The following is a 14,665-nucleotide window of genomic DNA, read 5'->3' as shown; positions in this document are numbered from 1 at the left end:
AAACAAAGAAGGAAGAGAGAAAAGTTTAATGAGAACGAACCTCGAGAAAAATCATGGATAGGTAAAAAAAAAAAGAGGAAAATATTAGGGTTTTTGTTGAGGTAACATGGATAATCACAAACTAATAATGCAAATTTAGAGCCAAAATTTTAGGGTTGAGACTTAGCATTTAATGATGCAAATTTAGAGCCAAAATTTTAGGATTGAGTTGTTGCAAACCTAACAAGGGATTAATGGAGGAAAAAAATAAGGTTAAGTTGATGCAGACTTAACAAAATTAATAAATAAAGACATGATCTAAAACAAAAACTCATTCCTAAGAGCATCTCCAATGGGGGGTCCTTACTTAACAAGGACCACTCCCCGTTAAGGACCCTCCATTGTAGGAAAAAAAAATGAGTCCCTGTTAAGGAACGGATAACTATATAAGTACCTCATCTCTTCTAGGTAACTAACGGGTCCCACGTTTAAAAAAGTAATAAAATGTGTACTACTTGGTCTCACTTGCATAAAGGAGTAATAATATGTGTACTGTTTGGTCCCACTTGTAAAAATGAGTAATAGATAAATTATTTTTGTTTAATGATATAAAGATAGTGGGACATATTTAAATACTTTTCATTGGAGTTCTTATTAGTGTATTGTCATTGGAGTCATTGGTACATTTATTAAAAAATTATAAATAAGTGATATGTCATTTGGGGTCCATTTAAGGGGTTCTTATTAGAGAACTACCATTGTAGATGCTCTAAGTGTGCTGTCACATATTAAGAACATGTTTAACAACTGTTGAGTGTGTTCCTTGATTTTTTGCAACATCAGAAAGAAGAAAATGGCTTTCAGAGCAAGTGGAACACTGATTTTGGCTTGTCTCATTTGGATTTTCTTCCTCTGCGCAACCATTGCTTTCTTTCAGCTCAAATTGGTCGAGAACGGAACCCATCAAGCTTCTTCTGATGACAAAATTCAAAACCATCATCACTCAGTAAGTTGATTGATTCATTCATTCATTTCTGGGTTTTCTTCCTAAATCATCATTGATAGATATAATTTAACAAAGTTCTGTTTTTTCCACTTTTTTCTATGTTTTAAAGGATACCCTTTTGGAAGATGATTTGGAGGGTGTGACCAAAAAGGTGTATTTTGATGTAGAGATTGATGGAAAATTAGTGGGTATTATACTTTTCCTTTCATTTCTTATTACAAAGTTTTGATTTGGTTATTTATTTGATTATGTTGGGTTTTGGGAATTGTTTTTGGGTGGTGATTTGGAATGTGATTTCAAATTAAGTGTAAAGAAGGGGTTTTAGATAGTTTAGCTTGATGCATCAGTGTCATACACACAGATTTTAGAAGTTTATTTGTTCCATGAGGTACTCCTCTGGGAATGATGTAAACCTTGTTGTTGTGAGTATGTATTGATTGATGATAGAAGGGAAATAAGGGTTATTTTATTCTGAAAAGGAATTGAACATGATGGCAATGGGATTTGTGTCATTTTAAGACTCAGCGAGTGCTTTTTTGCAATTGTGTTGTATTCCAACCTACATCATGGGAAAATGGAAATAGATAATATACTCCTGCATATTGCATAATGCCTATTTTGAAGCAGTCTAATGACTAATGCAAACTCTTACAACCTTGGTGTATGTTTGGATTATTCATGAATTTGGAAAAATCATGGTGCAAAATCACATCACAGTAGCGCAAAAACTATACTTTGAGTTTGGATCGAAGGGAAATAAGGGTTATTTTATTCTGAAATGGGTTTGAAAATGTGGCAAATGGATTTGTGTCATTTTTAGACTGAGTGAGTGCTTTTTCGCAATTTGTGTATAAGATTATGTTTTTCAACCTACATTGTAGGAAGTACTCCTAAGTAGGTTCCTAAAGTACCGCTTATTTCAAAGCATTCCAATGACCGATGCAAACTTTTACGACATAAGTGTATGTTTGGATTAGCAGTGGATTTGACCAAACCGTAGTGTGAAATCACAATGGATTTGACACGATAGGGAAAAAGCTACACTTGAAGTTTCAATAAAATCGCGGCACACAGGCATCACAAAGCGATAATGGGTGATCCCCCATCAAATCCAAACATACACTAAGTCTTGCCAAGCTAGCATCTCCCTGAATGATTTATCTTACACTGGCACATGATCTTAATATATTTGGAAATTGGCTAGGGAAAAAAAAAAGAAGAGTTTGGGGGAAATGGAGGGGAGGGAAAGAATGGAAGAATGGATGATAGACTACCAACAATAGACCGATCTATAATAACCATTTCCCTTCACTTTTTTCCCTTCTAAAAGCTTGACCAAAACAAACCCTTGTGTCTGGGAGGGAGATTTTGGAGGGGAGGGCTTGTTTTTCTTTTTCATTGTTAAAAAGCTATAAAACATTTATAAAATGAATGAGGTGTGATTGAATTGTTATATGATCATATATCATTCTATTCTTTCAATTTTTTGTTTTTTAAAATCTCAAATGTATATTAGAATATGGACCTAGCCCTCCAATACCCTTACAAATCCCCTCCCAAACAGACTCTCAACTGTTGTGTAGAAATAATATTTTTAGTGTTGTGTTGGCACTAAAATGAATTTTTAAGAGAAATTTGCGCTGCCAGCTTGGCGGCATGTCTCACATAGTCACATGATTTCCACTACTTGTGAAGAAGGCATATCAGAGTTTAATATTTTGTTTTGTCTTAAGTGTTTACATTCTTAGTTCATACTTCATAGCAAGTTGAGAAAATAGCGCATATCATGTCATTTCATTATGATGCCATTGTATTATGATACCGAAACTGGTTACTCAAAACACTAAAATGACGTTTCTTGCTTCAGGCCGCATAGTCATGGGCCTTTTTGGGACCACAGTACCGAAAACTGCAGGTATGCTATGCTAAAAATATTTATTTACACATGTTTTGGTTTCATGTGAAAATCTGGTTACTAATCTTAACAACCCTTTTGTGCAGAAAACTTCCGTGCACTTTGTACAGGTAGCTTTGCTTTGAATTGGAGCAACCAACTATAATTTAGGATCAATCTTGAAATTTCTAGGTTGTACATACTACAAATTGAACAGAATCACATTTCAGGAGAGAAAGGGGTAGGAAAAAGTGGGAAGCCTCTTCATTATAAAGGGAGCGCATTCCATAGGATAATACCAAGCTTCATGGTTCAGGGTGGTGATTTCACCAGTGGTGATGGAAGAGGTGGAGAATCAATTTATGGAGATAAGTTTGCTGATGAAAACTTCAAGCTGAAGCATACTGGTCCAGGTGAGATTATGTGCTATTGTCACTGATATCATTCCATGCATGTGTATCCATCTATAAACAAGATAATGTTTGTATTGTATGTTTACGTTATTTCATCCTTTCACCTTTGAATGATTGCCAGGGTACTTATCAATGGCAAATTCTGGGCAAGATACCAATGGCTCACAGTTTTTCATAACAACAGTAAAAACTAGCTGGTAACTATTATTTACTTGTGCTGCTTGTTTTGTATACAGATCAAATGTTTACTTAGATATATTCCATTGTTTACACATGGTGAATCATAGTTGGAAAGGTTCATTTTCCTTTCAAATATTATAAACAATGAACTTAACTTTAAATGCAGATGAGTGAAGGCTGAACTTTATGTATACTTCATTATCATATACATTTTCTAACTACGAAGAAAATCTCGAGTTCTCAATTTTTAATCATTTATCAACAATGCCTTTCTTTAATCTCACAACCTAACATGCATCCATATGTTTTCTGGAAGGCTGGATGGACGCCATGTTGTATTCGGCAAGGTACTTTCTGGTATGGATGTTTTGTACAAGATTGAAGCAGAAGGAAGTGAAAGTGGCTCTCCCAAACGTACGGTTGTCATATTAGACAGTGGGGAATTAACTTCAGTTTAGTCTATGATTCACAAATTCCATGTGTATACTTTACCATTAAGTAAATGAACAAAATTTGCGGATTACAGGCTCGTATTCGTGTAATTTAAAGCTGTATTTTGTTTCTTGTTTTTCTTTTCTAAATTGGTCTTGCTAAAGGGGAAAGGATTTTAAGGGATTGCTTGAGATTGTAATCATTAACAATAGAAATCAGAGTGAACAATGCTATCCTCTGAATTTCAAGACTATTTTTTATTTATTTTTCCTAATGGTTACAAGAATATAGTATTCAAGTGCATCATATCATGTCCTCTGTAGTAAAGGTTGTTCTCTTTCTCTCTCTCCCGTGAAAAAACAAGTGACCATTATTATCCAGATTGTGCACAAATATGTTGCAGTGTTGTATTATGCACCTTTTCGACCAGATTAGAATTTAGAATAGTTTCTAAATTAAGCCCCAATTTGGATGCGCTGTGGGCATCCAATTCTCGCTGTCCAAAGCAGTTTTCACCATGAAAACATAAAATTGAATTTGTAGATTCTGGTTCGCAGCAAGTTTCCACTGTGATTTTGGCACTTGTATCACAGATCCAAACACAGACTTAAATTTTTTTGGTTATTCACTTACAAACAAGTCTCAAAAAACATGTAACAGACCGAGATTCCCCGCTGAAAGAAAAGCACACAATAATCAAATCCGTTTGAGATTGAACGATTCAAAAGCACACAATCTCAAACCATTCATTTGAGATTGGCTGATTCAAATTACACCATAATAACAAAATCAGTTTTAATCGATCTTTGATATTGGTTTAAATCAATCAAACTGCGTGTCACAACTGCTGCAGGGAAACCGTTATGCAACTCAACAAGATTGTTAAAATTTCTGTCATAATAATTCTAATAAACAATAAGATAGCACAAACTTCACAAGAGGATTTCCAAATACTAGTTTTATTGATTCTCAAGTACTCCAATAACAACAAGAATTACAAGGACACAACACAAGAGACCATCAATAACAAAAGACAGCGTTACTTAGAAGTAGAAGTTCAAGAGAGACGATACAATGTTTCATCTTCATCGTCCTTGTTATGACAAAATGATGACAAAACAAACCTCAAAACTACCATCACAACCAGGGCCGTTCCTACGAATATGGAGGCTCGGTGCTGGAATTGAAATGAGGCCATAATAAAATAAAGATGTATTTTTTTTAAAAGAACAATGTCAGTGTTGTTTTGGAAAGGGGAAAACGTTAATCTCTATTTGAACTTGTCAGCCTCGTAAAATTAAATCATAAATCAGCCAATTTAGCAATTTGAAAAACTCATAAAATTAATCTCTATTTGAAGAACTCATAAAATTAATCTCTATCAAACTCTATTCCAGCATTTAGCAATTTTAACATTCAACAAAAATAGCCAATTCCATGAAAGGAAGTAAAAGAAAAACGAAACACTGATGGTGAGAGGAATAGAACGCGCGTTGGTATGTATTAGAAAAAGAGTATTTTTTTTATTAGTGGGTGGTACTGGGCTATAATTTTTTTTTGGAGGCCCATACCCTGGGGAGGCTCGGTGCTATAGCGCTGCTTGCACCCCCTAGGGTCCGGCCCTGATCACAACAATTGTTCAACTTCAACAACAACACAGAACATATCAACATGACAACAACACTGTTTTTTTCTTCACTTGCCACGGTTATGAGAAGAACGTTGTTGCTGGTGACAAATATTGCTAAAATCAGAATTAAGATCGGAATAAAGAGAAGCAACCTTTGAAATATTGCCATTAAGCTCTTGAATCAAACCCACGTTCTTCACCATATTATCAGGCATTCTAGATTGTTGATTCTCATTCACCTGTTGAATTATTGCCCTGTTCCTGTCAAGCACCGACTGAACCTGCCTGAAGCTCTTGTTAAGGGTCTGCCATGCTTCGGGATCGCCGTCTTCAGCATCCTCCACGTCGGAGTAGTCGTTGTTTGTTGGTGTGGCGGAGGGGCGACGGCGGCGTTGATTTTTCTTGGAACGGTGGTTGGTGTCTTCCATGGCGGAGGAAGGTGAATAAAAAGTGGTCATACTAAGAACAAGAAAAGGAAAAACAAGTTTTGTTTGAGTCAACAAAAATAAATCATGTCTTAGTTGTTTGGTTCTGACGTTGATTTTGGTTGTTGTGTGTTTTGAGATGTGTCTAGATGGGGCTATTTATAGAAATTATTTTATGATGATGATCAGATTTTTTAAGATATTTTTGCTATAAATTCCTGATACTATAGAATAAAATGGATGAGCTTGACCATGATCCAAACGTTCTAATTTAATAGGTAAAAATACTCAAATTGTTAAGCCAGACACCGTAGTTAAAGCATGCAACAATGGGTTAAATTTTTTTAGAAAAAAATTTGTCTTCATAGGTTCTACTATTGACTCGATGCATTAATCTCTTCAATTACACGCATAAGATATCCGGTTTAAAAAAAATGTTTTATTTATTTATTTATAAAAGAATAGCATTTATGTATGATTTATTTTTGTTTTTAATGATTGATTTTTGATGGATTCTTGTGAAGGATAGATAATTGATATCCTTTTGGTTAGAGAAAAGAAAATAATGTAGAGAAGGTGGGGGTAATATAGACAATTGAGCAGAAAATATCTAAGACCATGCACAATGGTTATACTCTTTCAACACCCTTCAACACCCACTTTTTCAATTCCCAACACTCCACATCATTTTCTCTCTCTTAATTCAACACTCATTCAACTTTTACCTCTCCAATGGTTTTTTTCATTCAACACTCTACCCCACCACCTTTTATTTCTTATTCTTATTTAATTTTATATTTTTGTTTTTATAATTACATAAAATTACAATTATCGATTATAATTAAATTAAAATAAAGAAACACTTAACAATTTATTTTTTTGTTTTTTGTAAAAACAAAATTTATTTAAATAATTTATTTTTATTTTCTTAACTTAAAATACATATAGAAAGATTAAAACTTCACTTAGTTTGCTAATAGAAAGATAATAATAAGATGAAGATAGTGAAAAAACTTGGTTTTTTTCTGTGTCCAAATCAAATGAACCAAGTCTCTATTTATAGAGAGAAAAAAATCATGAATTTTGGTATTTTTATTTTATTTTTTTAAATTATTTTAAAACGAAATAATTGATTTCCAATTATTAAAATTTTTAAAAACCGGGAAACCAATATAATCGCAACACGTGTCCCCATCATTTCAGAATTTTCCTTCTCTCTCTGCCTCTCCTGCACCACACTCGCGCGTGTTGCACACGCGCCATGCTTGGCCAATAGCTTGCTTCCGCGTGTCCCTGTGTCAGCGGTTAAACAATGTTGAATGGGTTCAACACTTCTCTCCTCCATGTCATCTCTCAACCCCATTCAACATGCCATTGCACCTTCATCACTTGTTGAATGTCAGATTCAACACAACCATTACAGCTGGTCTAAGGTGGGGGGTTAGATGCTAAAAGTGAAAAGTGCAATGCCACGAGGACAAAGAGCCCGTATTCTTGCCTTCGTGGATTCTTAATTCTTATACTATACAAAAATATCTCAAAGCATCACCGTGACATAAGATAAGTCGCAACTCAGCTTTACCAAAATATTAGCTGTTTCTCATTCATTTTAAATCCACTTTGAGATAAATAAAAATTAGAGAAATGATAAATTTTACTTTCATATTCAAATTATGTTTTAATTTTTTCTCTTTATTGTTTTGGTTTTCATATTAATACTTACTTTTTTTTAGAAATTTATGATTGTCTAAGTTATCGTACAAATGGTTCTTCAAATAACACCTCTCAAAAAAAAATATTATATGCAAAGATCAAAGAGTTTCGTTTAACAAAAAGAGTAGAAAATTGCTGTTGACACATTGCATAAGGTTGTGGCACACATGTAAAATACGTTTTTGCCCCCTCGGCAGTTAACTGCCGAATTATGAAACCGGCTGCAGTTAACTACCGAGGAAAACTTCGGCAGTTAACTACCGAGGAAAATTGAAAACTTCGGCAGTTAACTGCCGAGGAATCCTCAAACCCCCTTTTTTTTTTTTTACAAAAACCATTAATTTTTTTTATTCTTTAAACCTACAGCGATGCTATATCACACGAAATGCTTAACCACGAAAACCACGGCTTAGTGCAATTCAATTACCAATATTGCAGTTTTAATAATAAAAAAAAAACATAAAATTCGGTACTTGGCGGAAAACACGGTGGGTTAGTGTTATTCTTGTTATTCGTGGATTTGCTTTCGTAGTATAAGGCATTTCCCTTAAACCTAAATTTTCCTTAATTAAATTTAATTCTTTAATCCTTTTAAGGAATTAAACACAATTTTTTTTTATGATTTCATTCATGTGATTTTGTTGCCATAAATGAAGAAATATGAGAGATGAATAATATTCGGTAGTTAATGGACCTAAAATGATAATTCAATAAAAAAATGAAACAACAAAAAACGTTACAAATGATAGAATAATTATATTTGTAATTATTAGCAATTAATTATAATATTTAAGATATTTTTTTGTTGTTCACATATTATCATATTTCAGATATTATTCATCTCTCTTTCAAATAATTATATTTGTAATTATTCTATCAATAATACCTTTTTTTTTTGTACAAATAAAACCACTTTTCTATTCTTAAAAAAAAACATTTTTTTAATTAATAAAAGTGATTGAATATGTAGTAATTCTATGATCTCGTATTTTTTTATTTATGGCAACAAAATCAATGAAATCAACAACTTTATAAAAAGAATCGTGTATTTAATGACAACAAAATTCATATTTCTTCATTTATGGCAACAAAATCACATGAATGAAATCATGAAAAGAATTATGTTTAATTCCTTAAAAGGATTAAAGAATTAAATTTAATTAAGGAAAATTTAAGTTTAAAGAATAAAAAGAATTAATGGTTTTTGTAAAAAAAAAAGGTTTGAGGATTCCTCGGCAGTTAACTGCCGAAGTTTTCCTCGGTAGTTAACTGCAGCCGGTTTCATAATTCGGCAGTTAACTGCCGAGGGGGCAAAAACGTATTTTACATGTGTGTCACAACCTTTTGCAATGTGTCAACAGCAATTTTCAAAAGAGTATCATATTGTAAAAAGCTGATCTTTTTATCAATGTTAATAGTTGCTTAAAATTCTAGTTTCTTCTCTTTCATCTTCTAAAGAGGGATGAGAGATGGTTTACAAACAATTTTTCATCCCAAATCACTTCTCTTAATCGTTTTGCTTCTTCCTCTTAGCGCGACATTGTGTTGTGTTTTGATCGTCGTCTTTGTGCGGCTTTGTTTAACTTTCTTGTCTTGTTCAAGTTTTTGGTTGGTTCAGATTGTCAAATCAGCTTCGACCCATGCAAATCCAATCAATAATTTTTTTGTCGTCAATGTTGTAGATCCGGAAGCATGAGTATTTCAAAGACTTTAATATAGTCATATTTGTAGGCTAATGTATCGTGTCATCTTATGTTATGAATATAATGGTTTTGAGTTTGTTCGCAAATTTATCCTTGTTGTATTCAACAAATTTGTATTATATCGATCTACTTTATCAGTTTGAATAAATGGATACTCCCTCCGTCTCACAATAATTGTCTCTTTAGCATTTTTTATTTTTCTCAAAATAATTGTCACTTTACAATACCAATGCAGCATTTATTATGTTTTTCCACTATTATACCCTTATTTATTGAATTTCATCCAACTTAACTACTCCACTAACTACATTTAACAAGGGTATTTCAGTAAATGCCACTAATTTTACCATTGAAATCAACACAACTAATCATTTCTTTAATTATCGTGCACAAATCTTAAACGACTAATATTGTGAGACGGAGGGAGTATTGTTTATCTTGTCAACAGTGTTATAACAAAAAGATTAATTTGTATATCCTGATGGCATAAAGTTTTTCTATACGCACTCAATCAAATCATTTTATGATACCACCTTTTTTGATAAGTTACCTCAAAAAATATTTATTGGTCATGATTTGATTGAATGTATGTGTAAATTTTCGGTGCATGAAAATTAATCTCTGAATTTTATGTAGCGTGAGTGTAAAAAAAATTATAGGTCAAACAAATTACAAGCTTTACCAAAAAATATTATATATATATATATATATATATATGATTTAAAATGTTTTTGGTCCTTATGATCATATCAAATTTTTGTTTTAGTCCCTCTAAAATTTTCCTTTGACTTTTAGTCCCTATAAAAATTTTAATCACCACTTTTGGTCCCTATTTCTAAATCATCTCATGTATTTTTTAATAAAATTGTGCATAAATGAGTATAATATTATAAAATTCTCTCAAAAATTTAAAAAATTTAAGAAAAAATGAATTAAATATGAATGGTTGAATTAACCTTGTTAGAGTTTCACTTTTCTATGTAAAATCATGTTTTTCATGTGTTAAGCAAACAGATGCCTTATCAGAAAAGTCCTTGCTTGCTGCAATGCAATTTGTAAGAAGAGGAGTTTAGCCCCTGTAGACATTTCCAAATACATGGTTGAATTAACCTTGTTAGAGTTTCACTTTTCTATGTAAAATCATGGAATGATGCAAATTGTAATTCCCCACAGTTTGAGTTTTTGATACAATACTTTCAATTTTTGCATAAACTTTGAGAATTATAGAAAAAATGACCTAAAGGTGAAAATGGTGGAGAAAAAAAAAAAGAAAAACAAGAAAAAAGGATAAGACAATTAAGTTTTGAGAATAAAGTAAAAAAGTTAAGATACTTTGATACATTAAACTGAAACACACATTACAAATATATATGGCCAAGCCATAAGTTTGCTTGTAAAACTTAACATAAAATCTACACTAAATCTACTCTAAACACTAGTTATCATTACCTAAGAACACTAGACATCGTTAGCTAGTGACATCCAACTTGGTGGTTTAAATAGACCCCACTTAACATTTTATATTATTTTATACTTCTCAATTATTTAAACTAGTTATATACATTTTCTAAAGGGTCTTGCTACAAGCCACCCTTTGGTGGTGTCTTTTAGCAAGTCACACCTCAAGGTGTGATTTGCACTTTTTAGTTATAACTTTGCTAAAAGACACCTTCACAAAAGTAAGTTGGTGTCTTTTCGCAAATGCTCATAGAGTAACTTGCTAAAAGACACCTTCACAAAAGGTGTCTTCTAGCAAAACCCTTTTCTAAATATCCATACTACCCACTAAAAACTCTAAAATAGGTCCCACTTAATCTACAATATTCCCCATATATACATCTGAATTGGTCCCACTTAATCTACTACTATAATGTGAAATATTGTGTTTGTTCTAACACATGGTGTCTTTGGCACAGTTAAGACACGGTAAAAAATCTACAGATGTGCATGCTCCAAGGATTTTATAAAGAGAACCGGTTTTGGAAACTTAAAGTTGAAGACATATATCCGTTTTATATCATAGAAGCGTTTTATTTAAGAGTTATGACTTTCTCACTTTCACTTTATCATATAATGTGGCCATTCGTTCCGCATATAACAATGAGTCATGCACTTGCTTTTGGTTCTATGATGAACGACGTATCTTCTGAATTTTATAACTCTGATAACAGCATTGGTTGCAATATGTATAAACTATAAAACCTCTTGCAGCAAATTTACCAGCCTATGCTTGTTTAAATAAAACATTAATGGATCATATCAATAACCGTCAATTGGATTGACCATCAATGCTTGACTACTTTGGTTGTTGCATCCTTATCCTTTTCAAGAAGTTTACTAGCGAGGAAAACTATAACACTTTCATGACAAACTCTATTCGCAAACTTTAGCCATCAATGCTTGATATTCCATTTGATTTTAAGAAAGCTAATGCAATTAGAACTATATTTGGTGCTTGTTCAATACTTTGCAAGGATGCAATTACTTTTCTTTTGAAGCACATCAACTGCGAAAACTCAGGAATTGGTTCTGCTTGTCAATATTTGGGGAATTAGTTAGCTTGGTTTGATATGCGTCATTCGGTACTCATGAATGATTTTTTGGTTATGCCTCAATCTCCTGTACTACATGACATAGAGTTTCAAGAGATGTGGAAAATTGAAATGAGGCTATTGCAAAAGTTACTTCACATCCTTACCCTCAGTTTTTTGTGTGCATGGCTTCTAATTTGGAACGGCTGAAAGTCGAAGCTTCAAGGTTTCCTACTTTCTTTGGTAACACTTCACAAAACTGCTTTCCAATAAAATCGCTCAAGTACTTCAATTGTACCAAGGGCGCCGATAGGGCAATGGTAGCAGTCATAGAGAGTCAAAAGATGTTGCTGTGTGAATGTTCTGTTTTGGACAGTTTAGGCATATCAATTATCAAAAGAACGTGGCTTTGGAAGTGTCTATGTAAGAATACAAGCTTAGTGTGTCATAATTTTTGTTTCTTTAGTTTTCTACATGACATGTGCACCGGATTATTGTGAAACTCAGTCTACATGTAGTATTTCTTCTCTGTATTGAAATGAGTTTTCATGTTTTAAACAAACAGATGCCTTGACAGAAAAGTCCTCGTAGACATTTCTAAATATATGGCTGAATTAACCTTGTTAGAGTTGCACTTTTCTATGTAAAATCATAGAATGATGCAAATTGCAATTCTCCGCAGTTTGACTTTTTGAGGGAACACTCTCAATTTTAGCATAAATTTAGAGAACCCCTCTACTAGGAAGCATGTATAATGGAGTCTAGGATAGGATTCATAGGACAAGAATACATGATAACATATTTAACTGTCACACATATTTAGTATTTGGAAATGCAGTACAAGGGAGTGCTTTTATTAACGGTGCCTCACAAAGGGTCTGCAAGTCCTAACGTCATGTCTCAAAAAACTGAGTATGTAACATATCGAGATTTTTGTAAGAAAAACACACTTACATGGTAAACACTCAAACTATTAATTTGAGATTGAACGATTCAAATTACACAGCAACAAAATCAATTTTAAACGATCTATTTTATTGATTTAAATCAATCAACCAAGATTAAAAACATTGTGTCACAACTGCTTTAGGGAAACCTTTTCGCAACTCAACAAGATTGTTAAAATTTCTGCCATGATAATTCTAATAAACAATAAGATAGCACAAACTTCTCAAGAGCATTTCCCAAATACTAGTTTTATTGATTCTCAAGTACTCCAATAACAACAACAATTACAAGGACACAACACAAGAGACAATCAATAACAATAGACACTGAAGTAGAAGTTCAAGAGAGACGATACAATGTTTCATCTTCATCGTCCTTATTATGACAGAATGATGACAAAACAAACCTCAAAACTACCATCACAACAATTGTTCAACTTCAACACCAACAACACTGTTTTTTTCTTCATTTGCCACGGTTATAAGAAGAACGTTGTTGCTGGTGACAAATGTTACTAAAATCAGAATTGAGATCAGAATAAAGAGAAGCAACCTTAGAAATATTGCCATTAAGCTCTTGAATCAAACCCACGTTCTTCACCATATTATCAGGCATTCTAGATTGTTGATTCTCATTCACCTGTTGAATTATTGCCCTGTTCCTGTCAAGCACCGACTGAACCTGCCTGAAGCTCTTGTTCAGCGTCTGCCATGCTTCGGGATCACCGTCCTCCGCATCCTCCAAGTCGGAGTACTCGTTGTTGGTTGGAGTGGCAGAGGGACGGCGGCGGCGTTGATTCTTCTTGGAACGGTGGTTGGTGTCTTCCATGGTGGAGTTTGTGGCGGAGGAAGGTGAATAAAGTGTGGTCATATGAAGAGGAAGAAAAGGAAAAACAAGTTTGTTGTTGTCAACAAAAATAAATCATGTCTTAGTTGTTTGGTTCTGACCTTGATTTTTGTTGTTGTGTGTTTTGAGATGGGTCTAGATGGGGCTATTTATAGAAGTTATTTTATGATGATGGTCAGATTTTTTAAGATATTTTTGCTATAAATTCCTTATAGAATAAAATGGATGAGGTTGACCAAAAAAAAAATATATATAATGGATGAGATCATAATCCAAAAGTCTTAGTTTAACAGACAAAAATGTCGAAATTGATAGATTGATTAGAACACTGGTTAAATTTTTTTAAGAAAAGATTTGTCATCACCATCTTACTATCGATTTGAGGCATTAATCTTTACAATCAAAATGTATCAGTTTAAAGAAAATGTTTTTTATTTATTCAGAAAAGAATAGCATTTATGTATGATTTATTTTTGTTTTTAGTTGTTTTGTATGGATTCTTGTGGAGGATAATTGATATCGTGTCTGTTTGGTCAAGCGTTTTCACGCCCCAAACCCACGTTTTGAAGCCAAAACGCCGTTTCAATCATTTTTTTTATGTTTGGATGTTTTGCAAAAACAAATCCCAAGAAAGTGATTTTGGTCCCAAACGTGGGTTTCTCAGAAGCCACAAATTGAAGCTTCCACGGCAATTCAACAATCACATTTCACTTTGAAAGGATGATTTACCAAACTACCCATATTCACACAAACAACACAACTGCTTCTTCTTCACATCACCCACATTTTAACCAGTTGCATGTTGCCCTTTCTCTATGAAACACACAACCATACAAGAAATTGGTAGAAATGGTAGGAGGAGAAATGGCAGAAGGGTATTGAGAGATGGGGAAGCAAATCAAATTGGTAGAAATCAAAGAGACATACAAGAAATTGAAAGATCTGTGTCAATGGGGATCCAATTG

The 14,665-nt window shown here is 33.1% G+C and overlaps 2 protein-coding genes and 1 pseudogene across 4 annotated transcripts; 1 reads left to right on the top strand and 2 right to left on the bottom strand.

The window, feature by feature from the left end:
- The first annotated feature begins 797 nt into the window (after positions 1 to 797).
- LOC146939910 (peptidyl-prolyl cis-trans isomerase CYP19-4-like) lies at positions 798 to 4,210 on the top strand. Of its 2 annotated transcripts, XM_085753452.1 has the most exons (7): positions 798 to 985; positions 1,095 to 1,173; positions 2,853 to 2,900; positions 2,987 to 3,010; positions 3,110 to 3,292; positions 3,414 to 3,489; positions 3,789 to 4,210. In XM_085753452.1, exons 1-7 carry the CDS (start codon positions 833 to 835, stop codon positions 3,928 to 3,930), a joined length of 705 nt encoding a protein of 234 aa, XP_085609578.1. In that variant the 5' UTR covers positions 798 to 832; the 3' UTR covers positions 3,931 to 4,210. The 2 variants fall into 2 exon arrangements, with proteins under 2 accessions (XP_085609578.1, XP_085609579.1); XM_085753453.1 differs by lacking the exon at positions 3,789 to 4,210 and having other exon boundaries at positions 3,414 to 3,493.
- Positions 4,211 to 4,847: 637 nt separating this feature from the next.
- Positions 4,848 to 6,106, bottom strand: LOC146939909 (protein EARLY FLOWERING 4-like). The gene is made up of 2 exons (XM_085753454.1): positions 5,538 to 6,106; positions 4,848 to 5,048 (listed from the first exon to the last, which is right to left on the bottom strand). Exon 1 carries the CDS (start codon positions 5,990 to 5,992, stop codon positions 5,600 to 5,602), a length of 393 nt encoding a protein of 130 aa, XP_085609580.1. The 5' UTR covers positions 5,993 to 6,106; the 3' UTR covers positions 4,848 to 5,048; positions 5,538 to 5,599.
- Positions 4,848 to 13,832, bottom strand: LOC146939908 (protein EARLY FLOWERING 4 pseudogene; annotated as a pseudogene). Its single transcript, XR_015031826.1, has 2 exons — positions 13,261 to 13,832; positions 4,848 to 5,028 (listed from the first exon to the last, which is right to left on the bottom strand). The product of XR_015031826.1 is annotated as a protein EARLY FLOWERING 4 pseudogene (transcript).
- Positions 13,833 to 14,665: the final 833 nt, after the last annotated feature.

Source organism: Medicago sativa, chromosome 3 (assembly GCF_051527215.1).
Source record: "Medicago sativa cultivar Bolivia chromosome 3, Bolivia_mono, whole genome shotgun sequence".
Classification (NCBI taxonomy): Eukaryota; Viridiplantae; Streptophyta; class Magnoliopsida; order Fabales; family Fabaceae; genus Medicago; species Medicago sativa.
This window is presented reverse-complemented; position numbering and strand designations above follow the sequence as displayed.